Source organism: Pan paniscus, chromosome 13 (assembly GCF_029289425.2).
Source record: "Pan paniscus chromosome 13, NHGRI_mPanPan1-v2.0_pri, whole genome shotgun sequence".
Lineage (NCBI taxonomy): Eukaryota > Metazoa > Chordata > Mammalia > Primates > Hominidae > Pan > Pan paniscus.
The window spans coordinates 135,345,283-135,372,397 of record NC_073262.2 but is presented as its reverse complement, the minus strand read 5'-3'; the positions used below and the strand labels follow the sequence as shown (position 1 = coordinate 135,372,397).

The 27,115-nt window shown below is 38.2% G+C and overlaps 1 protein-coding gene across 23 annotated transcripts in view; it reads right to left on the bottom strand.

Annotated features, from left to right (window-relative positions):
- GIGYF2 (GRB10 interacting GYF protein 2) overlaps positions 1-27,115 on the bottom strand; it is a 160,576-nt gene that overhangs the window by 91,010 nt on the left and 42,451 nt on the right. For 20 of the 23 annotated variants that reach the window (XM_063595303.1, XM_008965735.5, XM_003813135.5 and 17 more), the window contains 5 exons: positions 19,398-19,527; positions 18,104-18,199; positions 10,540-10,651; positions 6,020-6,131; positions 5,176-5,216 (listed from right to left, as the gene is read on the bottom strand). In XM_063595303.1, the coding sequence (XP_063451373.1) occupies positions 5,176-5,216; positions 6,020-6,131; positions 10,540-10,651; positions 18,104-18,199; positions 19,398-19,527 (491 nt within the window). Of the gene's footprint in view, positions 1-625; positions 714-1,994; positions 2,229-5,175; positions 5,217-6,019; positions 6,132-10,539; positions 10,652-18,103; positions 18,200-19,397; positions 19,528-27,115 lie in introns of those variants that run through there. The other 3 variants (XM_055109226.2, XM_055109230.2, XM_055109229.2) reach the window with 2 other exon arrangements.

The following is a 27,115-nucleotide window of genomic DNA, read 5'->3' as shown; positions in this document are numbered from 1 at the left end:
CATTCATTCTTAAGTAGAAATCAGACCAACAGATTTTCCCAACCCAAGACTATTGTAACACATAAGGACAGCAAGAATTCTTATTTCTATAATAAATTAACAAGATTCACCTAACCTTTGAAAATAAAGTAGTATTGAAGACTTACATGGTATGCTTTTTCCTAAAGGCACTACATCACTTACACAGTTCACCCTCTCGCTTGTTAAGTGAAGCTGCCCAAGGTGACATAAGTGAATGAGTAAAACCTGAGATCTAAGGTTCCATTTAAGTCAGATGAGTTTCGTATTATACTGTTTATAATAAATTTGGCATTTGAAAACTAAATATGACTTCCCCTACACATGCCAAAAAAAACTATTGGTAAACTACTGTTATTTAATAAACATTTTATAAATCTATAAGAAACGTGATCCAAAACTTTTTTGCAGGAGATAGAAAGTTTCTGGGAGGACTGTTCATTGTTTCTTTCACTTATTTCAAATCACAGTTTCTAGGTTAAGGATTAGGTTTTCTATAGAAAGACCATTATCCTCTGAGGAAAAGGAAGTAACAATGGAAAAAGGGCGGAAATTACTGGGAGGTAGGAATGGCTGCTCTGCCTTTCTGGATGTGCAGCTCACTAACCTGGATCATCTGGGAGCTTGGTCATGAAGTCTTGCACACATGATCAGGAAGACTACTTTGGAACTAACTTTAAACGTTCCTTTGGAAACTGATAAAGATAGCATGACAGTTTCAACAAACTGGAGGCATGTCATTACCTAAAAATCTCAGGGGCCTAGTTTTACGTATGTACAAGCCCATACTACCAAGTACCAGAAGAGTCTATAACCAAAAATTGCTATGTCTATTAACAAGTACTTCATACCAAAATACACTAATTTGTATTGCACTGGGCTGAGTGAACCGGTATCATATGGATTATTTTTTAATAATCCTTTCATTTCACCCTTACAGAATCATACCATAAGATGGGCACCAGAACTGATCTCCCCCTGTGCACAATCAATTCCTACTGAGTAGGAATTCTAATTCTAGTATCAAAGACATTTTTCCACCTTCACATTCTCCTATGGTTGTTCACAGGGGTTATGCAAGCTTCTTACATCTTACAAGACATCTTACATCTAAAGATGTCTGTAATTCTACCCATTTCTCTTTTCATGAGAAGCAAATACATGGTAAGCATCATTCCTAATTTTAAAAAGAATAGATCATCCTGGAATCTTCAGTACTTGAACTGTCTTAATGTGATGTCGTAGGATATCTCACAATATACTCATATTGACCTCATACTGATCAATATATCAGTGTGCCTGAACAAACTAGTTTAGTATTGCTACTCTTGGAGAGTGTAAGATATAATTATGAACAATGTTTTTTAAAGACCTACATTATCGTCAACAAAAGTGGATTACTTCCAAAAAGTAAAAGCTCAGAATCTTTAGCAGTTAACCTGAAGTGAGCATCTTTTCAAAAAGCATTCAATCAAAGTGACTATGACATATTAGAATATATATGTATGTGGAAATTACCATGATATTTTAGTATACTAGCAGTTATATAATAGTAGATACTAACTAGAAGTTAGTATCCTTAATATTCTGAGATAATTCATGTTAGTTTAGTTTTATGGAACCTGCCTTTTCAAAGATATACCAATGGGATGTAAAGAAAAGAACCTTTACCTTTAATAGAGGGTGGCTAAGAAAATTACCCTCATTGGATTAATATAGTTAAAATATGAAAACCACAAATAACAATGACTAAATTTGACTATTCCAAACCACCAAAGTGTGAATATGTGTGAACAGTTAAAACCAGGCTATTGTTCTATCAACTCACTACTTTCCCAAGGCAACCCAAGCCATTTTCAGACAATTCTAATAATTAGATCTTTTAAGATTGTGTCCAATACCTGCCCCCTTGAACCTTCCAACAGTTAGCCCTTTTCTGCCCTTTAGAAACATACAGATCAAGTCTAAGTCCTCACCTCACATGATCATGATTAGTAGGCAGGTATTGATAGAGAGTGACCCTATAAGCCCTCCTCCCCACTCTGCCCTGTCCACAATCTTGTCTCCTATCTAAAACAGCTCCATTTCCTTCACACAGTTCCCATCGCAAGGCTTCAAATGCCCCAGCCCTCCTACTCAAATGTGTGGACCCTTTCAAGGGGTGGTCCCAGAAGTGAACACAATGCTTAGGCTTGCCTGTGACAACATAAAAGACAATGGGCCTATCACCTGACTCACTGAGGACACTTTAGTAAATACTGCCCATGGCTGAGAGGACATCAGCACACCGCTGATGAACATGAAGCCCAGAGTCACTGAGAGGGTTGTATCCTTTCCACAGAAGGCTGCTTTTACATGCAGCCACTCCTTAAATTCTGTAATTTCCTTATGTAAGACTTTTCATTTCTGCTGTTAAAACGCCCCATTTGATTAGATTTGGTCTCGATTCACCTTGATTCTGATCCCATGTCCTAACTGTTCCACTCCATAGATATCCCTTACAATATTGAATGATTTGAAAATCTGATCAGCATACCAACAATATCCTCTAAAGAAATATTTTGCACCTAGCACATAAGTGAGAATTTAATATTTGTTGAATGAATAAATGAGTTCATATGCTCTTATTTACAGTAATCCTGCCTTATCCACAGTTTTGCTTTACAGTTTAACTATGGTCAATTGTGACCAAAAAATATTACAGTACTTTGAGAAAGAGACAGAGACCACATTCACATAACTTTTTTTTTTTTTTTTTGGAGACAGAGTCTTGCTCTGCCAGCCAGGCTGGAGTGCAGTGGCACAATCTCAGCTCACTGCAGCCTCCACCTCCCGGGTTCAAGCGATTCCCCTGCCTCAGTCTCCCTCAGTAGCTGGAATTACAGGTGCTCACCCACCACGCCTGGCTAATTTTTTTTTGTATTTTTAGTAGAGTCAGGGTTTCACCATGTTGGCCAAGCTGGTCTCCAACTCCTGACCTCACGTGATCTGCCAACCTCAGCCTCCCAAAGTTCTGGGATTACAGGTGCGAGCCACTGTGCCCAGCCTCACATAACTTTTATTACAGTATATTGTTATAATTGTTCTATTTTATTATTAGTTATTACTGTTAATATCTTACTGTGCCTAATTTATAAATTAAACTTTATCATAGATATATATGTATAGAAAAACACAGTATTTATGGGATTCAGTACTATCTGTGGTTTCAGGCATCCACTGGGGGTCTTGAAATGTATCTCCCACAAATAAAGGGGGAGAACTACTATAATCCTAAAAATTCTGTAAGGCATTATCACTCATTTTATTATGAGACTAATGAGATCTGAGAGCTTAGAATAACCATGATCTTCTGATTGCAAATCCTGTACTCTTTAAACTACTGTTCATCCCCTCTACATATTCATGGCAAAAGTACTGAATCAGACAAGGATGGGAGCAGAGGTCTTGACAAGCCCCCCATGATTATGTTAATCCAATAGTCTACAATATGGCTAAAGCTAACAATAAACTATCTACCTAGTCTGTTCCCAATTTCCTCATGCTACACACCTTTAATTTTTTTTTTGACAGGGTCTCACTCTGTCACCTGGGCTAGAGAGTGCAATGGTGTGATCACGGCTCACTGCAGCCTCGACTTCTTGGGCTCAAGCTATCCTCCCATCCCATGATGGCCTCCCAAGTAGCTGGGACTACAGGCACATACCATCATGCAGGTCTAATTTTTGTACTTTTTTGTAGAGACACGGTTTCACCATGTCTCCCAGGCTGTCCTGCCTTGGCCTCCCAAAGCACTGGGATTACAGGCATGAGCTACCACACCTGGCCTTAATGGTTTTCATTAATATAAATACAACTACGTATTCCCAATGCCACATTCATAAATGAGAAATTTTAATTATTGATATCTTTAAGTTTTTAACAGAAACAGTGATACAAAGCTGACTGTTAAAATTACTTAGTTTTTAAAACAATCTGCAAGTCAGTCTGTGAATGGTATTTACATATTTAACATATGTTTATAAGAAATATTTACCACTGCCCGGTACGGTGGCTCATGCCTGTAATCCCAGCATTTTGGGAGGCTGAGGCGGGTGGATCACGAGGTCAGGAGTTCAAGATCAGCCTGGCCAACATAGTGAAACCCCATCTCTACTAAAAATACAAAAATTAGCCAGGTGTGGTGGCACGCACCTGTAGTCCCAACTACTCGGGAGTCTGAGGCAGGAGATTCACTTGAACCCGGGAGGCATAGGTTGCAGTGAGCCGAGACCACACCATTGCACTCCAGCCTGGGTGACAGAGTCTCCAGCCTCTGAGACTCTGTCTCAAAAAAAAAAAACAAAAAAAAAAAAAGAAAAGAAATGATTAACACTATCAGTTATAATCATGCTCTGGAGAACTTTTTTAGCACTTGTAGGACTTGGAACTTGTAATGATAATTTTCATAGTACCAATTCATGGTACCATGAATTGGCATTATTTTCTCCTCAGATGTTAACACCTACTGGTAGTTTGTAAGGTAGGTAGTACCTTTAATCAGCTAGGAAGCTCATCTTAACAGTATAAATTCTTTAAATATAAATTATGTATTTAAATACAAATTTAAATACAAATTATGATTAATTCATCATAAACAATGGAATCCTGTTCCTTTATTATGTTCCTCTTCAGCGGCTACCTTAACTGTAATTTATCTGAGTTTTTTTGTTGTTGTTCTCATCACAAAACAAGTAAAAAAAAAAAGGACTATACAGCAAAAAGGCCAAATGAATAAATTAGTAAATTAAGAACATTCATAGTTTTGGCCTTTGTTCTCTGATACAAAAGCAACGATTTTAGCATTTGCCCTATTTCTTCTCATCTGTGAGATGCTATCTACACTAGAAAAAGAGTTAGTAGATCGGTTCCTAACTTGAGTCTTCAGTTCACAAACTGGCCTTAATAAAGAATATATGCCTTGCAGAGAACACACAGACCAAGTCAAGTAAATCCTAATGGCTGTATTCATCATCTCTGGTTTCATGCAGTAGAGACTTCAAATAACCGTGGAAGTTTAAATGCAGGAAATGCTGCAGCCCCATCTACTGGAGAGGTGCAGGTAACTGAGTCAATTTTTAATAAATTTATCCTTATGTGTGTAGGTAAGAACCTTACCTACATCTTTTCGTCCTGGTTTTTCAAAACGTCTGTCACCCCTGGAAAAGAAAAAATAAGTTTCAAACAAAGTCTCACAGTGATATAGATTTCCTATCTGTGACACTCACTTTCCCATTTTTCTGAAAGCATTTCTTCTTCAAATTACAAAACAAATAAATACATAGTTATTGCCTAATATTTCGAAAATATAGAAAAGCACAAAGATAAAAAGAAAAATATCCATCCCCTCACCTACCAAAAGCTGTTTCTATTGACCCAAAATATTATTTTTTAAATTAGATACATAGTATACAGTTTTATATACTGCTCTTAGAATGTGTTTTCCCACATCATTAAATATTTTCAAAAACACCTCTAATGCTCATATAATATCCTACTTTGTGGATATACAATTATATAAGGCCAACATCAATCTGTTTGGCTTATTTCAAATTATTTTGTATTATAAATATCATCACAGTGAACATTCTTGTACAGACATCTTTGTGCAATTGCCCCCACTCATCTTGACAGACTTCATATAAAGCCACAAACAATATAGAGAAAAGATACTTTTACTAATACCAACAAACAATAACATGACAATTTGGTATTTGCTATCAAATACCAAATCAAATTAACTATGCTGGCACTCATATATTAACCTATCTATCTAGAATCCGTCTTCCTTTAAATAAGAATCATTTAAAAATTTCTAATGTACAACTTGACGTTCAATACTTAAGAGCATTTTTTAAAATGAAACCCTTTAACTGTACAAAAACATTTCTCCCCGCAGAAAGCAAAAAATATAAGTTTTATATGCCAAGAAATTTTTATGCCAATATGTGGATCCAGTTACCTTTCCTCCCAGCTCTGCGATCTATGCATTTCTCTGCCACCTCCTCGACCAAAAACACCCTCTACTTCATCAAAACTTCTTTGGTAGAAACCACATTCACCTCTGCCTCTGCCTGAAAATAAGAAAACAGAAAAAAATGATAGTCAGATGTCAACATGTGGCACACATTCACCACCATAAATTAATATCTAAAGTTCTATCTCTATACAAGGCAGGACATCTACATTTAAATACTGAACGAGGCCTGATGATCTTGACTTATGAGACCAACAATGGCATTGAAGTAGCTGGACCACAAGAGGCTGAAAGAAACAAGTTAAAAAACTAACATAATATAATGCAATAGACCCAGTCCTGAACAAGAAAGTATCAACTTTAAGTTCTTTAACGAAAAGTTGAATAGTGAAATTCTAAGAAGTTCAATAAAACACTACCGTAGATTAAATATTTTATTGTTTTATTTTCATAAAAATGGAAGAAATCTTGGTTTAGAGAGTTTAAGAAGACAGGGGCTAAAGTTAAAAAGTCAAGCATAAAAGTTAAAATAATTTATCTAATCCCAGAGAAAGGATAACTTAATAGCATCAATTCTAAAACCATCAAATCTCATGAATGCCATACAGGGTATATTACAGAGTAACCAAAGGTACAGTTTACACCCAAATCTTGAAGTTAAAAAGAAATGTATCAGGACTAAACTTGAACCAACAAAGCTGGTAGAGTGTCTGGGCATAGGGATTGAGAGGCTCTCTCTGGTGGTTCAAGCATAAACTGGCCTTTACTGAAGGCAATTTGGTTAGATCTATTGACATTTGATTCAACAATTCTACTTAGGATTTATCCTAATAGAAATAGTTGTACAAAAATGCAAATATATATGAAGATGTTCACTGTAATTAAAAAAAAAACTAGAAATCTAATCAATAAAGGATTAGCTACATAAATTCTGATAAAATACAGTAGAACACTATGATGCCACAGCAGATTAAGCACGGACATTATTCTGTTCAATAACAAGAACATACTGAAGAATGATGCATATAAAAATTATTCCATTTATATAAATGATATAGCTGCCCCGTTAGGGTCAAGAAGGCTATATATCCAATTGTTAGGTCTGGAGGCAGAAGACCGTATGCACTTTTAGCTTTATACTTTATGTACAGTTTTCCCAACAAACATTTGTATTCAATACACAGGTGAGAAAATGAGAGGAGGGGAGGAGGGGTGGGGGTCCAAGGATGTATTTGTAACTAGGTGAAATCTTAGCCATCGTCCCTAGCTCAATTTTTCTCACAGTGCACAATGACCCAAAGAAAAATGATGGATCTTGATGAATGCATCCCAAAGCTAAATATAATTGAGCTAATTACTTCAAATATCCATGCCGTATTTCTATTTCTTGTTTGTAATTTATCAAGAATTAACTCAGAATGCACTTGTACTTTTATATGACTATATTATGAAGTATCAAAATAATGCACCAAATTATTTTGTGGGTAATCTTAGAAACAATGGATACCCTCTTGACTAGTGCAAGTATCCACTTCTTCATTTGTCAAACGGAAGTGAGAAGCACGGTGGAACTATAATAAAGTTACCCTTCCACTTGTGTCAACTTCACTTAAAGTCAACTCACAGTTTAAGTACTTCTCCCCTTCAGGAAATGTATACACTGTATTTACGATCCTAAAATAATGTAATATAAATTGTCATATAACGCATGTCCTCTACAAGGAAGATTTTAGGATGGGGGCAAAAGTCTCATCTTTTAGAGAAAGCCATTTGCTCAGGAAGGCCCTTACACTTGTATCACCTTGAAGAAAATGTTTTATTCCAGAAACATATAAATATAAAAAATAGCCTCCAGCTTACCAGAAAAACAAGCAAAACACATATAAAATATTTTCTCAGTTATGACTAGCACTGACACCAGTCCTGCTAATGATACTAAAACTTTAGGGTGGGACATACTACAACGATCAGGTTCTAAAGCTTTCCAACTTGGAAAAATTTTAATCTTCTATAAAGTGGTTCCCATACATGAATAAGGAAGTAAATATAACATGATGAACCTATCGTAAGGCTCAATTAAAGAACTGTTCTACTAAGAATTCACCCTATTGTTTTTGGGAATTAAAACATACTTCCTTTTAATAATGATGAAGACAATAGTTGAGAGCTGTGTCAATCTGCTTTATTTTTAAACAACCTAACCAAATAAAATAAGATGGCAGTTTCATGTTGTTCTTACCACCTATTTAGTTTATTTAAATTTTACTAGTACATGATATTTAGCAGCCTGGAAATCAGTCAATTACCACATCAAAGTTTCCTAAAGTTGCAAACAGCCAAGATAATCATCTAGTGTTAGCTCTGCCTATACAAAGAAAAGCCACAATAATCATTATTTAACCAGCAAGTTAAAATTAAGTAATGAGTGGAAAACACAAAACCACAGATTATAATTACAACCTTCTTTTAGAAAATGAGCTACTGAGATCATTAAGAAGAATCACGGGTGGTTGAGATAATGTTAAAAGTACTTTTCTCACGAGGTCAGGAGATCGAGACCATCCTGGCTAACAAGGTGAAACCCCGTCTCTACTAAAAATACAAAAAATTAGCCGGGCGTGGTAGCGGGCGCCTGTAGTCCCAGCTACTAGGGAGGCTGAGGCAGGAGAATGGCGTGAACCCGGGAGGCGGAGCTTGCAGTGAGCCGAGATCGCGCCACTGCACTCCAGCCTGGGCGACAGAGCGAGACTCCGTCTCAAAAAAAACAAAAAACAAAAAACAAACAAACAAAAAAAGTACTTTTCACACCAAGTCAGTTCAGTCACTTGACTAGTTTCGTGCCACTCTTCAACATTAATATGTAAATAAAGTCATGACTTCTTACATATGTCACATCTATCTTTTTTACATAGCCTGATTAAATTCTGAATGTAAGCTTTCTATCATATGTGATAACCCTTCATTTCAAAGAAACCAAAAAGCAAGGAGAAATTCAATCATAAACCAAAAAGCAAGAAGAAATTCAATCATTCACTTGTTTCTCGATTAAGTAATGGCGGGGGGAGGGTGGGGTGCTGTTCAGAGATTGGTTGGTATTTGAAGCACACAAAAGTCGGTGTTATTCACACTTCTTCACCAAGAAGATCTCTCCCTGGCTTGCCCTGAAAAGCACTGGAGGCAAAGCTGCCCAAGTACAACCTCTCCTTGCTACCAACCCACAGGAGAAAAACACAGGAAATGCCCAAGCAGCAGGCCAGAGCCATAAATGGTCAGTCCCAACTCGAAACCACCACCATGCCACCACGATGCATGGATCTCAAATTCTGGACCAATGGAACCTAACTCGGTGTATGAATCTGAATTGCCTGTGGAGCTTTTGAAGCACACACATGCCTAGATCCCACCACCCAAAATTTTGTTGCACAGGTATTTCCTTTAAGTTTTACAGATTAGTCTAACATCTCCTCAGGTTAAAAAAAAAAATACTCTCTAAAGATGGACAAATAAAGCCAGAGGGAAAAAACGCAACTAGGTAATAGTACCTAGCAAAACAAGTGGAGAGTTTTAATCAGACACTTCACACCTGGATTCCCACATTCTGAGTGGACTACTAAAAGAAATCTCTTCCCAGGAATGCACAATTGAATGCATTTTCTAGAGAGACTGTAGATAAATTACTCTATTTATAAAGAATTTAAATACTCTATACTCATGATCATGCCAATCTTGGTGGTACAATATGCAGAGACAATGGTCTCACTCATTGCAGACATCCAATTCTTCCATTTCTAAAGCATCTCTTACAGAAAATTACAAGGTGTATTTAGACCACTGTTATGATTTAGTCAACGTAAGAGCTACATGATTAAGCAAATATTCATATTACAAATATTTAAGAATGTCGTCATATAGGAGAAAATCAGCAAACCCAAAATAGGGGGCAGATATCAAAGAAACAAGTAATATCAAAATAAGAACTATTTTTCCAAGACAAAAATCTGTAAAACTATAGGTTAAATAAATGAATGTGGCAGAATTATCTTTTGTTCTACCCCTAAATGTCCTAGTCCTGATGAGGCAGTTTTTGTTAAAGCCCCTCTCTGGCTGGAGAAGCTCTTGGCACACGCCCCTCACACAGAAACTGTCACAGCGGACTGCAGGTACTTCAGTGCTGCTTCCATAGTTAAGACACTTCAGGAGGCGTTGGCTCCCAGAGTGTAAGGCTCTCCGGGGATGAGGAACATGGATCTGTTGGAGTGAATTGGGACTGTCTAGACTCCCTCATGTTCAAATCTGTACAGCTAGAATTATACTCCTCTGCTCCAAATCAGGGATTATAGAGGAGATACCTTTAAAAAATGGTTCTGAATATAAATATTCAGGACATTTAGTATGCAGTTAATGTCAAAGAACAGTTTTTATTAAATCAGGCATTAAAATATTTTAAAAGTAAGTTCTCTATCCTCCTCCTCCTCCATTATTACTTTTTTCATATGAAAGCTCACCTCGCCCTCTTGAAGAACTTCGACCTCTAGGAGCCCCCACCACTGTTCCTCCTCCTCCTCGTCCTGTCAATCGCAGGACAGCAGCACTATTTACAGACATGGAAAAGTTTCTCTGCCAAAAAAAAAAAAAAAAAGAGAGAAAAAGGAAAAAAAGAAAGAAAAAAATGGATGAAACAGATAAAACTACATGTTGCTTCTCCCCACATTCCTACTGCATCTATAAAATGGCATCTAATTACTACTAGCAATGGAAAACCATAACTGCACAACATACGAAATGATCCAAAACTTGATTTTACCTGATAATTGCAAATTAACATTTCAGATCAACAAAATTGACAACCAATGTCTTACACTATGCTAGGTTTGGTGAGGAAATAAGCAAACAAAATAAACAGTCTATATATGCACAAGTAGATAGGGAAAATACATAACAGAATAAATACAGGAAATTTTACAAAAGAGATCTGGTTTGAAAGGGTCCTGTAAGCCTTTAACTGGTGAAAGGTGGAAATGAAAGGGAGTTACCAAAAGGTCTGATGCGAGAGTAGGACATTCTGCACATCAATGTGAATTAGCAACTCCAAGTAGTATTCAACAGAATGACAGGAATCATAAGTGAATGGGAAAGGGCCAAGGATCTAAACAAGAGCAACCATCTAAATAACACATTAATGGGAAGACGAAGGGAATACTTAATAAGTTAAAGTAAAACCCAATCACTCAGTTATTAACCTGCATTTGCACCGCGGCCAATCTGGAACAGGGTCAAGTACAAAGAGATAGTGGAGTGCACCTTTGGTATGTCTGTAGCCAAGGGTTCTCCTGGCAGAGAGAAAACCTTAGGCTTAAGAGTCAAGGTAAAAGGCCAGGCATGGTGGTTCACGCCTGTAATCCCAGCACTTTGGGAGGCCGAGGCAGGTGGACATGAGGTCAGGAGTTCGAGACTAGCCTGGCCAAGATGGTGAAACCCTGTCTCTACTGAAAATACAAAAATTAGCCGGGCGCGGTGGCAGGCACCTGTAATCTCAGCTACTTGGGAGGCTGAGGCAGGCGAATTGCTTGAACCCAGGAGGCAGAGGCTGCAGTGAGCCGAGATCATGCCACTGCACTCTAGCCTGGGCAACAGAGCAAGACTCCGTCTCAAAAAAACAGAAAGAAAGAATTAAGGTAAAAAAGAATCCTGCAATTCAACTAATATTTTAGTCCAAACTGGTTTCCACTGACTTTCTATTTTGATTCAAAATCAACTGAAATATGATGTCTATACCACCTTCTTTTGAAGAAGTCAACATCTAATCGTTAAAAAACTTCTACTTTCATTATTAAATGTGTTGTAATAAATAGGTCATTTTCTCCTAGCTAGTTTTTTCAGAATTTTATTCACAACAATTTGTTTGATAAGTTTTAGGAACTTTATCAGTGTAAATAAGATTTTTTTTTTTTACTTTATAGGTATATAATCATATAATCAAGTAACTTCAAAACTAAAGACTTAAGATATATTTGACAACTAAAAATAAAAGACACCAAACTCAAAAATTATATTTCTATTTCAAACTATAATAAAATGTACTTAATAAAAAAGAAAACTGATTGAAACATATACATTAACTTACCTTTTAGCACAGAGTAAGCAGTGGGGTACTAAATAATGTCTCTGGGTATTACTATAATTAAACAACAGTATGAGGTCCCAAAATACAAATTAATATATTCTAATATTGAAATAATTGTGATCAGAGCTAACTGCATTATTATGCTAGGATCCCATGCAGTTGAACACCTGTTAACCAAACTATCACATATATAAAACTCAAATGCACCCATTTGTATGTGTGGGGACACACTCATATATTTTCACAAACTCTCATACATTGCTGATGAAAGTATAAACTAGTATAATCTCTCTAGAAGGCAATTTCTAAAAATTATTTAAATGCCCATCCCCTTTGACACAACAATTCTACTTCTTACCCATGTAAAAAATTAACATAAACAGAAAGATCATTAACTGCAGTACTGTTCATAAAAGCAAAAATATGTAAGCCATCTATGTATTAGCCAATCCTAATTTAAAAATCATGGTCCTCTACATGTAAAATTCTGTACTGCTGATTTAAAAAAACAAATGAAACAACTCTATTTCTTTTTTTTTTCTTTTTTTTGAGACGGGGTCTTGCTCTGTCGTCCAGGCTGGAGTGCAGTGGCACGATCTCAGCTCACTGCAACCTCCGCCTTCCGGGTTCAAGCGATTCTCCTGGCTCAGCCTCCTGAGTAGCTGAGACTACAGGCGCATGCCACCATGCCTGGCTAATTTTTTCTATTTTTAGTAGAAATGGGGTTTCACAGTGTTGGCCAGGATGGTCTCAATCTCCTGACTTTGTGATCTGCCCGCCTCGGCCTCCCAAAGTGCTGGGATTACAGGTGTGAGCCACTGTGCCGGGCCACAAATCTATTTCTTAGGCAGAATCGTGTGATAACAAAAACTGCAATGTCCTATGGTCAACCTAATATATAGAGACATGGAGCATACTTGTAATTAGGAACACGGAGAGGCCAAACTCCCTGGGACTGAATTCTGGCCTCTATACTCAACTTCTCTGAGCCTCATTTTCCTCATCTATATAATGTAGATAGGGATATTTTTATCTACCTCACGGGTCACTGCAAGCACTCAACACATTAAATGTTAAGTGCTTAGAACAGTGTCTAATACATACTAAAAGCTAAGTAAGTATGTCATTATCTCTTAGATGCTTAGGTTAAAACTGTAAAGTGCCAGGCACGGTGGCTCACACCAGTAATCCCAGCACTTTGGGAGGTCAAGGCAGGCAGATCACTTGAGGCCAGGAGTTTGAGACTAGCCTGGCCAACACGGCAAAACACCATCTCCACTAAAATTACAAAAAATGGCCAAGGATGGTGGCAGATGCCTGTAATCCCATCACTTTGGGAGGCCAAGGCAGGCGGATCACTTGAGGTCAGGAGTTGGAGACCATCCTGGCCAACATGGTGAAACCCCATCTCTACTAAAAATACAAAAATTAGCCAGGCGTGGTGGCGGGCGTCTATAATCCCAGCTACTCAGGAGGCTGAGGCAGAAGAATTACTTGAACCCGAGAAGCGGAGGTTGCAGTGAGCCAAGACCACACCACTGCACTCTAGCCTGGGCAACAGAGTGAGATTCTGTCTCAATAAATAAATAAATACATACATACATACATACATACTGTCAAGTGTAGAACTGTGTGCACAGCATGCTACCATTTATGTGTGTGTGTGTGAAATAGTGTTTAAGGGAATATACAGATAGTTGTAGACACCATAAGCACCCCTGGAAGTGAATACAAAAAAATGGAAATAGTGGTTATTTCTGAGGAAGAGTAATAGGTGGCAGAGTTTGGGTGAGTCACAGACTTGCTTTTCATTATGTGCTTTTTGAATTTTGTTAGGTATATATACAAGTATTATCAAGAATGAATAAATAGGCCAGGCGCGGTGGCTCATGCCTGTAATCCCAGCACTTTGGGAGGCCGAGGCGGGTGGATCACGAGGTCAGGAGATCGAGACCATCCTGGCTAACACGGTGAAACCCCGTCTCTACTAAAAATACAAAAAATTAGCCAGGTGCAGTGGCGGGCACCTATAGTCCCAGCTACTCGGGAGGCTGAGGCAGGAGAATGGCGTGAACCCGAGAAGCAGAGCTTGCAGTGAGCCGAGATCGCGCCACTGCACTCCAGCCTGGGCAACAGAGTGAGACTCTGTCCAACAGAGTGAGACTCTGTCTCAAAAAAAAAGAATGAATAAAGTAACTTCTTTGATGTCAAATAAATAAAATACACCAGTCTTGTAACAGCTACCTAAATTGCAGGTGTAATGCATTTTTTTCTCACTATATTTGATACACAGATACATGGAGGGAGAAGGAGAATGAGTATGTCAGTATACTTTAAAAATACGTATTTCAGGTAACTTCAGCAAACAAGACATGCAGCAAGAAGCCTGCTTTAAGTTATTAAAGTATTTACCTCCCTAGAAGTACCAAAAGAAAAGGTATACAAAACTCTAGTCTAGGAAGATCTAGTCAATACTAATCTCTGAAGGGGTACCTGATCATTCAAAGGACAAACATGAAATTTTTTATGAATTTTTTGCCAGCTTTAAGCACTGTCCTATTCCAACATATTTGGTAAATGATAAAGGCTACCAAATATGCATCAGGAAATCCCAATGGTGCATTTTAAATGCCTTCAAAACGGACCTGATGATCTTCTGTGGCTACAGTGAAAACCTCCCAATCCTTGCATCAAGACGCTGTGATCACAGAATACAGACCTTAAGATAAACATTTCTATCATAAGAACAAAATTAAACATATTCCTTTAGTTGTTCTAGAACTAATTTTGGTGTATAGGTGTAGTGCATACCTAATTTTACTCTTCTCTAAATTGTTAACCAACTATTACTGGTTAACTGCAGTTAACCAACAGATCCCAAGCAACATTTGCAAAATAATTTTTGATTTTCCAAATGATTTGTGTACTTACTACACACTAATTTCTTTAAAATGTTACAAGATGTTTCTGGGTAATTCAATTATTCATTCTGTTGAATAAAAGTCTACCACATTTTGGCCGGGCGCGGTGGCTCACGCCTGTAATCCCAGCACTTTGGGAGGCCGAGGCGGGCGGATCACAAGGTCAGGAGATCGAGACCATCCTGGCTAACACGGTGAAACCCCGTCTCTACTAAAAATACAAAAAATTAGCCGGGCGTGGTAGCGGGCGCCTGTAGTCCCAGCTACTCGGGAGGCTGAGGCAGGAGAATGGCGTGAACCCGGGAGGCGGAGCTTGCAGTGAGCCGAGATCGCGCCACTGCACTCCAGCCTGGGCGACTGAGCGAGACTCCGTCTCAAAAAAAAAAAAAAAAAAAGTCTACCACATTTTGGTAACTAGTAGCATGTCCTCCTCCCTCTTCTGATACATTTAGTCTCTAAGAAATCTAGGAAATCATTTAAAGAAACATAAAAAGGAATTTTTAAAAATAATATATAAATAGCTAAAAATTAAAAGAATAATCACAAAAGAATAAAACTGGTATATGAAGCTCATAAAATTAGCCTTTTTATTTAAAATCATAATGTGGCCAGGCATGGTGGTTCACGCCTGTAATCCCAGAACTTCGGGAGGCCAAGGCAGGAGGATTCACTTGAGCTCAGGAAGTTTGAGACCAGCCTGACCAACATGGTGAAACCCTGTCTCTACTAAAAATATAAAAATTAGCCAGGCATGTTGGTATATGCCTGTAATCCCAGCTACTCAGGAGGCTGAAGCACAAGAATCCCTTGAACCCAGGAGGCAGATGTTGCAGTGGGCCGAGACTGTGACACTGCACTACAGCCTGAGTGACTGAGCAAGACTCAGTCTCAAAGAGAAAAAGAAAAAGAAATAAATAAAATCATAAATGCAATTTTAACATTTAGAAAACTTACTGGGCACAGCTATGGTCAATGACTTTAAAATATGAGGAGCCAGACCAGGCATGGTGGATCATGCCTGTAAGCCCAGCACTTTGAGAGGCTGAGGTAGGAGAATCGCTTGAGGCCAGGAGTTCAACACCAGCCTAGATAACAGAGCGAGATCCTGTCTCTACAAAAAACGAAACTAGCCAAATGCGGTGGCATGCACCTGTACTCCCAGCTATGCAGGAGGCTGAGACAGGAGAATCCCTTGAGCCCAGAAGTTCAAGGTTGTAGTGAGCTATGATCATGCCGCTGTACTACAGCCTGGGTGACAGAGTGAGACCCTCACTATACTCCAGCCTGGATGACAGAGTGAGAACCTAGCTCAAAATAGAAAATCTAAATAAGTAAACAAAAAATACACACACACACAAACATACACACACACACACACACACACACACAGAGCTCATATAAATAGCATAAATCAACAAGAAAAAGATGAATATCCCAAAAGAAAAATTGGCAAAGGCAAGAAAAAAATTAACAGAAATATAAATGATGAATAAACATCTGAAAAACAACTGTTTACTGCTACAGGCAAAGAAATGCAAACAAAAACGATGGGAAAAAATTTTTCCAAATCTTCAGGGAACTCTTTCAATAAAAATACTTGATGTTGGAAGTACAGAACCGTATCACTTGTATTAAAAGGAGGAAAATATATTTCCATATTTACTTGGAAAAATACATAAGAAATTGCTAACACTTGCAGCCTCTGGGAAAGGGGGCAGCTGGCATGGAAAGGATTAAAATATTAGTTGAATTGCAGGATTCTTTTTTACCCTAATTCCTAGGGCTCAGTTTTTACCCCTCTGCCAGGAAGACCTTTGGCTACAGCCATGTCCAAGGTGCATTTTCCTCTGTGTATCACACTTCTGCATTTTTGTACCAAGTGTACAGAAGGTATTCAAGTAAAGGACATATGCCAACATTTTGTTTTTTTTTTAATGGAGTCTCACTCTTTGCCCAGGCTGGAGTGCAGTGATGCAATCTCAGCTCACTGCAACCTCTGTCTCCCGAGTTCAAGCGATTCTCCTGCCTCAGCCTCCCAAGTAGCTGGGATTACAACTGTGTGTCACCATGCTCGGCTAATTTTTTTATTTTTAGTAGAGATAGGGTTTCACCATGTTGGCCAGGCTAGTCTCGAACTCCTGACCTCAGGTGATCTGCCCACCTCGGCCTCCCAAAGTGCTGGGATTATAGGTGTGAGTCATGCGTCTGGCCCCAACATTTTTGTCGTTCAAAATTTCATAGTTTAAAACCCTCTTGAAAAATTCTCTTTCCAATGCCCAGGATTTTAATATTTCATAGAGTATTTGAAAAGATTTTTATTACTTCTTGCTTTACCTTTTCCTTAAGAGTCAAAAAGATGTATTTTTGGCTCCCTGGATTCTCTTCGTCCCGTATGGATGCCCATAAAGTAACATTCAAGCTTTCCAATAAGGCTTATTTTTCCATTTTTCTACAGTTATCAGAAGTTCCTTGAAATCAGAAACTCTTTTATTTTCTTTGCACAGAACAAAATACACTATAAACAGGAACAACACTAAATTCGCTACTTTCCAGCCCACAAGTTTTACTTTCTCACATCACTCTCTCTCTCACACACACACACACACACACATTGGTGACAGAAGAGTTTTGAATGCATTTTGAACTGAAGATCTACATTTTTCCCTTAGTGGTAAAATGCACTGGTAAGAATTCAGGTTGGCAATTACTTCTGAAAATCTGTTTATTTGCAAAGATGATTTTCTCCCCTCCCCAAGAATCACTCTTCCTCTCTACTTGAGTAAGTTTTAAAGGATGGTTCCCAATGTCCTTAAGGATCTACAAACGTTTCCAAATAATACTCAAAAGCTACAGATACTACAGCAAAATCTAGTCAACTAATAAGCATCAACATACCAAGAAATAGAAGAAAGCAGACCTATGAGGATGCAGGATAATCCTTAGAGCATAAATAGTAACTTCCTATTTTCATGCCTTAGCAGGAAAAGAATAAGAGTTTGCTGGGGCTCAGAGCTAATCACAAACCTGTTCTTCTTCTGTAAAGGGTACCAGAGCCAATGGTGGAAGGGGTTCCTCCTGGAGGATAGGCAGAAATTCTTTATCCAGAAGGTCTGAAGGTATCTGTAGGACCAAACACATGATTACGAGATTAATGCTATTTCTGCAATAAGAAGAAATACAAGAAGATAAATCCAAGAAAGAATACTCTTCTATTTATTGTTGATTATTATAAATACAGATTAATGCTTATTCAGCAATAATTGACTTCTATAGTCCTTATACATTTTGAGAGAGTCAATATTAAAAACCCCAGTCAATACTCCCCAGCTTCTCAAGTGATTGCCACTTTTGGATTTAGCACTAACTCTGCTATACCAGAGCACAAAGTAGAGGAATAAAAGTCTCTACATTAAATGCAAAGCAGAAGATGATAAGGAGAGTTTTATAAGCAACTGTATGTGTCCTTAGCAACCATCATTAAAATTTGAAATTCTCGATCACTGAAAAACAAAGTATACTGGAGGTGGGGCATTGTGGCTCACGCCTGTAATCCCAGCACTTTTGGAGGCCAAGGCAGGCAGATCACTTGAGGGCAGAAGTTGGAGACCAGCCTGGCCAACATGGTGAAATCCCATCTCTACCAAAAATACAAAAAAATTAGCCAAGCATGGTAACACATATCTATAATCCCAGCTACTCAGGAGGCTGAGGCACAAGAATCACCTGAACCTGGGTTGCAGAGGTTGCAGTGAGACGAGATCACGCCACTGCACTCCAGCCTGGGTGACTGAGCCAGACTCTGTCTCAAAAAAAAAGTATATTGGGAAAAAATACAAAATATTATTTCTTACTAGTCAGTGAGTAAGATAAAAGTCATAACAAAAGTATATTTTACACTGTTTCAGTTTTGATCTAAGTGACACAAATGTAGTGTTACATTTTAAGGTTTTGTCTCCACTGAAAATTTTATACAGCCGAAGGTGCTCCTCCTGTTGGCTCTTTATTTTTAAGTGGCAAGTAGGATAAGAGGTACAATAAAGAGAAAGGAAAAATTCTTCATTTCTTAGCCATTGAACTAGGATACAAATAGACATGAAAGGGGGGTTAAGAGGAAGTTAGCTAGAGAAGGCAGTAAGTGCTGACTACTCTCCTGTTTCCATGAAGCTGCCTAAAATATAGTGTGTGATAACACTTAGAAGATCCTCTGTTAACTATTGCAGGCTTCAAAGCAGGGAAGCCTGCTTTCATGTATCAGTACATCATGGTATATATCCCAAAGTCTCATTCACAATTTTGAACTCTTTTCCTACTTTCTTACCTTGTTGTCTTTAAGGAAAAGTGCTAACATTTCTTCTCTGCCGTAACGATAATCTGCTAATTTATACTTCGGCAATGCTGGAGAAAGAGGAGGGGATGTAATACTCCCACCACTGGACAGAGCTCGGAGCCTAGAATAGAAAAGACAGAGAATATGTCAAATGTTCTGGTGCTACAGACTTTTTATACTATACACTGTCAAAAAAAATTCATTTTAGTTCTTTAGAAGAGCAAAAAGAAATCCTAGTATCTCAAAGTATCAGACTTTAGCTTTAATACAATCTTTTGCCATGGCACACTAAAAGGGCAGTTTATTGAGAGATAACTAGACAACCATGTGGCAATTCCTTAACTTAAAAGGCATCACAGCTATGTCCCCCAGAAGCTTAGAGAATGAAAAAGGGACACATTTTTCCAAATTTTAAAAGGCGCATATGATTAAAACAAAAGTGAGATACTACCTTACACTCACTAGATTCATAAAACTTAATAAGTCTGATAATACCAGGTGTTGGTAAGGATGTAAAACAATGGAAACTTTCAAGTAGTGTTTGTGGTATTATAAACTGAAATAATCACTTCAAAGAATGATTTGATAATAGCTAATTATTTAATTATTTGGCAATTTGGTAATAGCTAAAATATTTAATAAAGTATGCTATACAAAAGAAAAATCAAAACACAGCCTATAGTAATGATAATTTTTATGTAAAATGCATAAACCTGCAGCTAGGTTTATACTGTTTCAAGACATACAAACTGCAGCAAAAGCATAGAAACAAACATGAAATTGACAAATACAACATTCAGAATAAGGTTATATCTGCAAAAGATAAGATTATAAAGGCAGCTTTAATTGTACCTCCAATGTTTTATTTTTGTAGCTTGCCAATGAACACACGGGTGTTTATCACAATTTATATTTTTATATGCCTGAAATATTTCACAACGTTTTTAATAAAAGCAATTAATGGTCAGTGTAGAGAATCTGAAAATGCAGTAAAGTACAAAGAGAAATTGAAAACTACATTTACTGCTAAGAAGACAAATAAAAAATATACTCCAAACTGATAAGAAAAGTTGCCTCTAAAGAACAGAACTTGGGGAAAAGGGACTATTTTGTTTAATTTTAAAATAATATATTTTTATGGGGAAAAAGACAGGGAAGAAAACTTCAGCAAAAAATGGCGAGTAAGATTCTACTGCAGCACTGTGTCAGACAGCAAGTGGAAAAACTAACATCAGGAGTAGCTGATATCAAGCTTGAAAGGGACCAAGTTACTTTAATTCTAGTTTAGACTAAGGAAAAATTCAATAGAAGCATTGAAATATGTGCCCAAAACTGCTAAGCTTTATTCACAAAGCAAAAAAGAAGGGAATAATCTACTAAATTATGACACATTAAATATTAATATGAAGGCCAAGTAAAACACAGTAAATATGTGCACATTATTAAAAATAGCATATGCATAGTAAACAGTAAAATGTGTTTACAAGAATAAAGTAATATTTAAAGAAAAAATATGCATTAGTAAAGTGAGACTGTTGGGGTGGGATTTTTTTTTTTTACTTATTGTGGAAAATTTTTGTATTTTCATAAATGCACCAAAAAGCAGATGACAAACTCCCGTGTACCAATCACTTAGCCCCAAAACCAACAATCCATGGCAAATCCTGCTCTTTCCACCACCTTATCTAAGCTTCCTTTGATATTATTTTGAAGAAAAGTTTCGGCTTAGCATTCCATCCATAAATATTTAAGAATGTTATTTCTCAAAGAATTTGTTTTTCCCCACAGCGTCTCACTCTGTCACCCAGACTGGAGTGCAGTGGTACAATCATAACTCACTGCAACCTTGACCTCCTTGGCTCAAGGGACTCCCCTACCTTAGCCTCCTGAGCAGCTAGGACTACAGGTGCATACCACTATGCCCAGCTAATTTTTGTATTTTCTGTAGAGACAGGGTCTCACTATATTGCCCAACCTAGTCTCAAACTCTGGGCCTCAAGCAATCCTCCCACCTTGGCCTCTCAAAGTGCTGAGATTACAGGCATGAGCCACCATGCCTGACCCAAAACATTTTTTTAAAGTCTGGGTTTTGCTGATTTTATCCATGATATAATTAAACATTTTTCTGTCTTTTGCATTTCATGTAAACTGGTGACTGAGTATAGAGATTTTGAGATTTTCATCAATTTGGGTTCTTTTTTGGCAATACTTCGTATGTAGTGGTATGTTATTCCATCAAGAGGCACACATTGTGATGACGTGTTTGTGATACTTGCAGTAATTTATGATCAATGCTTGGTTCCCTAAGTTCACTAAGGTTGTAAGTGATTATATTCTTTCATTCCTCCCTTATGTATTAGCTGGAATACCTCTGCAAAGAGAAATTTTCCTCTTATACTACCTGGTATAGTTACCGAATAATACTGCTTAATACAAGAAGGGAGGGAAAAAGCCTTAATTCTTATTTATTTTCAAAATAACGACTAGGTTCACTTGCACCTTCCAACAGTGTCCAACAGTAACACATTATTTTATTAATATATTTCAATTCACAGCAATTATTAACAGTGTTCAAACTGTCTCATCTTTGAAGAGTGAGAGACTCTTCAGGTTGGCTCCTGGGTCCTTTTGACATGACCCTAGCAGTCTTTAACAGCTTCTTTTCTATCTGGTATGTCAGAATGTTCCAGGTTCATCTTGTATTTTTCTTGCCTCAGACCTGAAATCAATCATTTCCAGGGAGCCCTGGATTCGCTTTCATTTATAGAAATACCACAACCTGGGTTCTGGGACTGCTCACTGCTACTCTGTTTCCTTTCCAAATATTCTTGGGCTTGGAGGTCATTTAGTTCAACCCCCATAAAACAAGTTAAACAACCAGGTAAGCAAACAACATACCCACAAAGGAATGGTACAATCACTCCTTCCAAGAAGAAAGGAACTACCCCAGTACCTTCCAAGAAACTGCTTTTTATTAGATTCCTGTAAAGTTGGGCTCTTTACTGAAGAAGTGGAATTAATATCCACTGAACACTGAAGCTGAAAATTTCACACGTGAACTAGCTCATTTAATCTAATTTAACCTTCACAACAACCCAAACATAACAGATAAAAATAAAGCTGAAGGGTTAAACAACTTGTCCACAGTCACAGGCAGCAGAACAAAGATTCAAACCTAGGTTTTTATTACTAAAAAGACCACAATTGACCGGTTGCAGGTTAGCTCACACCTGTAATCCCAACACTTGGGAAGCTAAGGAGTGTGGATCACTTCAGTACAAGAGTTCAAGACCAGCCTGGGCAACACGATGAAACCCCATCTTGACAAAAAATACAAAAATTAGCCAGGTATGGTGGCTCATGCCTCTGGTCCCAGCTACTCAGGAGGCTGAGGTGGGAGGACTGCTTGAGCCTGGGAGGTCAAGGCTGCAGTGAACAGCCACTGCACTCCAGCCTAGGTGACAAAGCAAGACCCTGTCTCAAAAAAAAAAAAAGAAAGAAAGAAAGAAAGAAAAAAAACCACAATCTTTCCAACAATTAGGTCTCAAAATCCTATTTAAAACAGCCAGTTTAAAATATACATATATTTTATCAGAACTTGTTTTAAAATATCTTCCTTAACACCAAACCAATATGTTTCCCAACAGTTTCTACCACTGGAGTACACATCTAAGCACTCTTTCAAATGAAAATCATTCTGGTATTGGCAAATAATCACCATGTCTCCCCAAAGACTCTTTCTCATGGCCTAACATTCCTAATTTCTTCAATTGCTGCTCACAATAAGATTTCAAATGTATTCACCACCCTGTCCCTTCCAATGGATCACCAATGTTTTCCAATGCCCAAGACTAAACATTTCTTATAGTCACCAGATTTATTAAGAGTAACACAGGCCAGGTGCAGTAGCCCATGCTTGTAATCCCAGCACTTTGGGAGGTTGAGGCAGGTGGATCACTTGAGACCAGGAGTTTGAGACCAGTCCAGGCAACATAGTGAGATCCTGTCTCTCCAAAAATAAAAAAAATTAGCAGAGCATGGTGGTGCATGCCTGTAGTCCCAGCTATTTGGAAGGCTGAGGTGGGAAGATCGCTTGAGCCTCAGGAGGTAGAGGCTGCAGTGAGCCATGATCGCAACACTGCATTCCACCTTGGCTGAGAGTGAGACTCTGTCTCCAAAAATTAAAAAATACAAAAATAACACAATAACACAATCAGAGATTTCCTTCAGGTGCTATGAAAAGAAACTGAGGCAAACTGGCAGTAACTCAAACTAAAAGACAGTTGCCTGAGTTAGGATAATGGCTGTACTATGATTCAATAATCGACAAATTCAATTCCAAGTCCCTCTTCACCTACAGATACTTAGAAAAGCTAAAACATATTTGGGTAATATTCTTCACTAAAAATCCACCTGAGAACTCATGAACACAAAGAAGGGAATGATAGACACTGGGGTCTACTTGGGGGTGGAAGGCAGGAGGAGGGAGAGGAGCAGGAAAAACCACTGGGTACTCGGTGTAACACTTGGGTGATGAAATAATCTGTACAACAAACCCCCATGACACAAGTTTACCTACATAACCTTCACATGTACCCCCGAACCTAAAAGTTAAAAAAACCACATATGATCTTTATCTCCTCCATACAACCCTCTCTTCTAGAAATTTAATCCCTATGTGCTTTCGTCTGTCTCTAAACATATCTCTTCATTTGTTTAAAACTTTTGATACAGCCATTTCCCTTCTAGCTATGCACTGTTCATCTTTCCTCTTCATCTAGAAACATCTCTACTTCCTCGCTTGTCAGTCACTTCAAAACGCAGTGTGCCTGGTTTCTCCTGCCACTCCACTAGCTCCTGCACTGTTCATCAATAACCTCAACACTGCCAATTCTACCATGGGTAGTAAATAAGTGGCAGCAGCAGGCCCCCCAAAGCCCCATGATACTCCCAAAATCTTCGCTTGGTAAGTGTTGTCCAAAATCCAAACTTCAGCTTATGAAAGCAATTTGGATAGTCAATAAACAATGTGTGAAGGTGTGGGAGTCAAAAGGCACTTCTATGTAAGCTTGTGATTCTCAAGTCCAGCTGTGACCTCTCCTATAGTCAGGCTTTCATACACAACCATGTAAAGCCCATCAGGTTCAATATGCCCAAAACCCTAACCCTACTCATCAACTTATTCATCCAACCCATTCACTGCCCATATTCTCAAACATAGTTAAGGACATCCCAATCTAATCAGCCACTGGATTAAAAATCTGGGATTCATACTTTACTCCTCACCTTCTACCATCTCTCATACCCAATTACCATGTCCTATTAGTTTTAAATCCTCAGTCTCTCAAGGCTTCCCCTGATTCAACTAACCTAATTTTTATTCACACTTTTATTTCCCACCTGGACTGCTGCAAATGCATCCTGAACGATTTTACTAGTTTTAATCTCCTGCGTTACTAAGAACTATTTATTTATTTATTTACTTATTTTTGAGACAGAGGCTCACTCTGTTACCCAGGCTGGAGTGCAGTGGCCGATCTCAGCTCAGCTCACTGCAACCTCCACCTCCCAAGTTTAAGCTATTCTCCTGCCTCAGCCTCCTGCGTAGTTGGGATTACAGGCACACGCCACCACACCTGGCTAATTTTTGTATTTTTAGTAGAGATGGGGTTTCCCCATATTTGTCAGGCTGGTCTTGAACTCCTGACCTCAGGTGATCCACCCGCCTCAGTCTCCCAAAGTGTTGGGATTATAGGGGTGAGCCACTGCGCCCAGCCCCAATTCTTTTTTCACTGGCACACAATGACCAATAAAATCCAAGCCTTGTTAACAGAAGGGCTGCCTCCAAGCTCTTATCTCCCACACTTCACATAATAAAGGTAAACATTATGCATCATGAAGTTCCTCTCTTAAATCAGTTCCTTGCCTTATGTTCACACACGTCCTTTCTGCTATCAGGAATATTCTTCCTAATCTTTTTCACCAACAGGGTAGAGAGAGGTGCTGGGAAGGAGAGGTTAAGTGGGAAGGAGAAAGGAAGAATAAGGAGAGCTGGAAAGAGAGTCGGAGGAAGGGAGGGAAAAAGAGAATTTGAGATCCTCAAGGCCTTGCTAAACACAAGTTCCTGTCCAGCCTTCATGAAACTAAGAGGCTAGTAGAAGAATATAATAAAGTCATATAAGTGGACATAGAGATATTGAAGGATTTTAGAGAAGTCTTGATCTAATTTACATTTTAAGATTTCTCTGACTGCTGTGAGGAAAACAAATAGAAGACAAAAATGGAAGCCAGGGGCCGGGCACAGTGGCTCACACCTGTAATCCCAACACTCTAGGAGGCCAAGGAGGGCAGATCACTTGAGGTCAGGAGTTCAAGACCAGCCTGGCCAATATGGTAAAGCTCCATCTCTACTAAAAAATACAAGTATTAGTCAGGCGTGGTGATGCATGCCTATAGTCCCAGCTACTTGGGAGCCTGAAGCAGGAGAATCGCTTGAACTCAGGAAGCAGAAGTTGCAGTGAGCCGAGATCACACCACTGCACCGCAGCTTGGGTGACAGAGTGAGATTCCATTTCAAACAAAAAAAAAGAAAAAAAAAAAAAGGAAGCCAGGAAACATCAGTAGGCCACTGGTGCAAAAATTTACGTTAGAAATGGTGGCAACTTTCACTAAGGTGATAGCAATAGAGATTCAGAGAAATGAACAGATTCCAGAGATACTGTAAAGATAAAATTGACATGATGTTGTGACAGACCCGATATAGGAACAGAGAAGTAAAAGGAATTATCAAAGATAACTCTGAGACTGCTAGCTTGAGCAAATAGGCACATATACTATTAAGATGAAATAAATATAAAGGCAAAACTAACGAGATCAGTTTTGGAAAAGTATAGAGTATGAGATGCTTATAAGACATCTAAGTGGAAAAATCAGATAGGCAGCTGAATATCCCATGCGCTTGCATTATAATTCCTTTACAGCATTATGACAAAGTGAAATTATTTAGTGTCAGCTTCCCCATTAAAGAGTAGGTACCATGTATTTTTATCCTTATTGCCTTAGCACCTAACCCAAGACATAAAACACAGCAAGCATTTGATAAAATGTTTTCTGAACAAATATTTGCTTCCAAAATACACCCCTCAAAAACATCTAATTTACTACTCCTTCAGTTTACATAGAAATATTTTACCCTTTCTGAAAACTGGAAATATTAACACATCTCATCCTCCAGAACTTCTCTCCTTTTTCACATAATCCCATAATTATCGATAGGAAGCTATCAATCTCAGGTTTGCATTCTCTTACCCGTCTCCCATAAGACCCTAATGGCTTCATTCAACATTCATTTATTAACTAAATTAGTTAACTAAATATTAATGCCAACGTCCAGTACACTAAGCTCAACAATGGGCTTACCAAAAGAGAGAAATACAGTGCATTTCTTAATGGAATTAGCTCTTCTAGAGTAAGGCGCAAATATATATACAGATACACCACAAGGCCATAACTATTTTAACAAATGTATAAATAAAATACTTTGGGGAAGAAAACAAGTACTTCCCTCTTCTTTGCAAGGAAAGACCTGGGAAAACTTCCTTAAGACCAAGGAGATGAGACAGAGGAAACTCCCAAAGGAGCTTTCTTGGCTCCTTCCCAGAAAGCCAGGTAATGTCTATAATTATTCTGCCTATAATAAAGTCCTTATC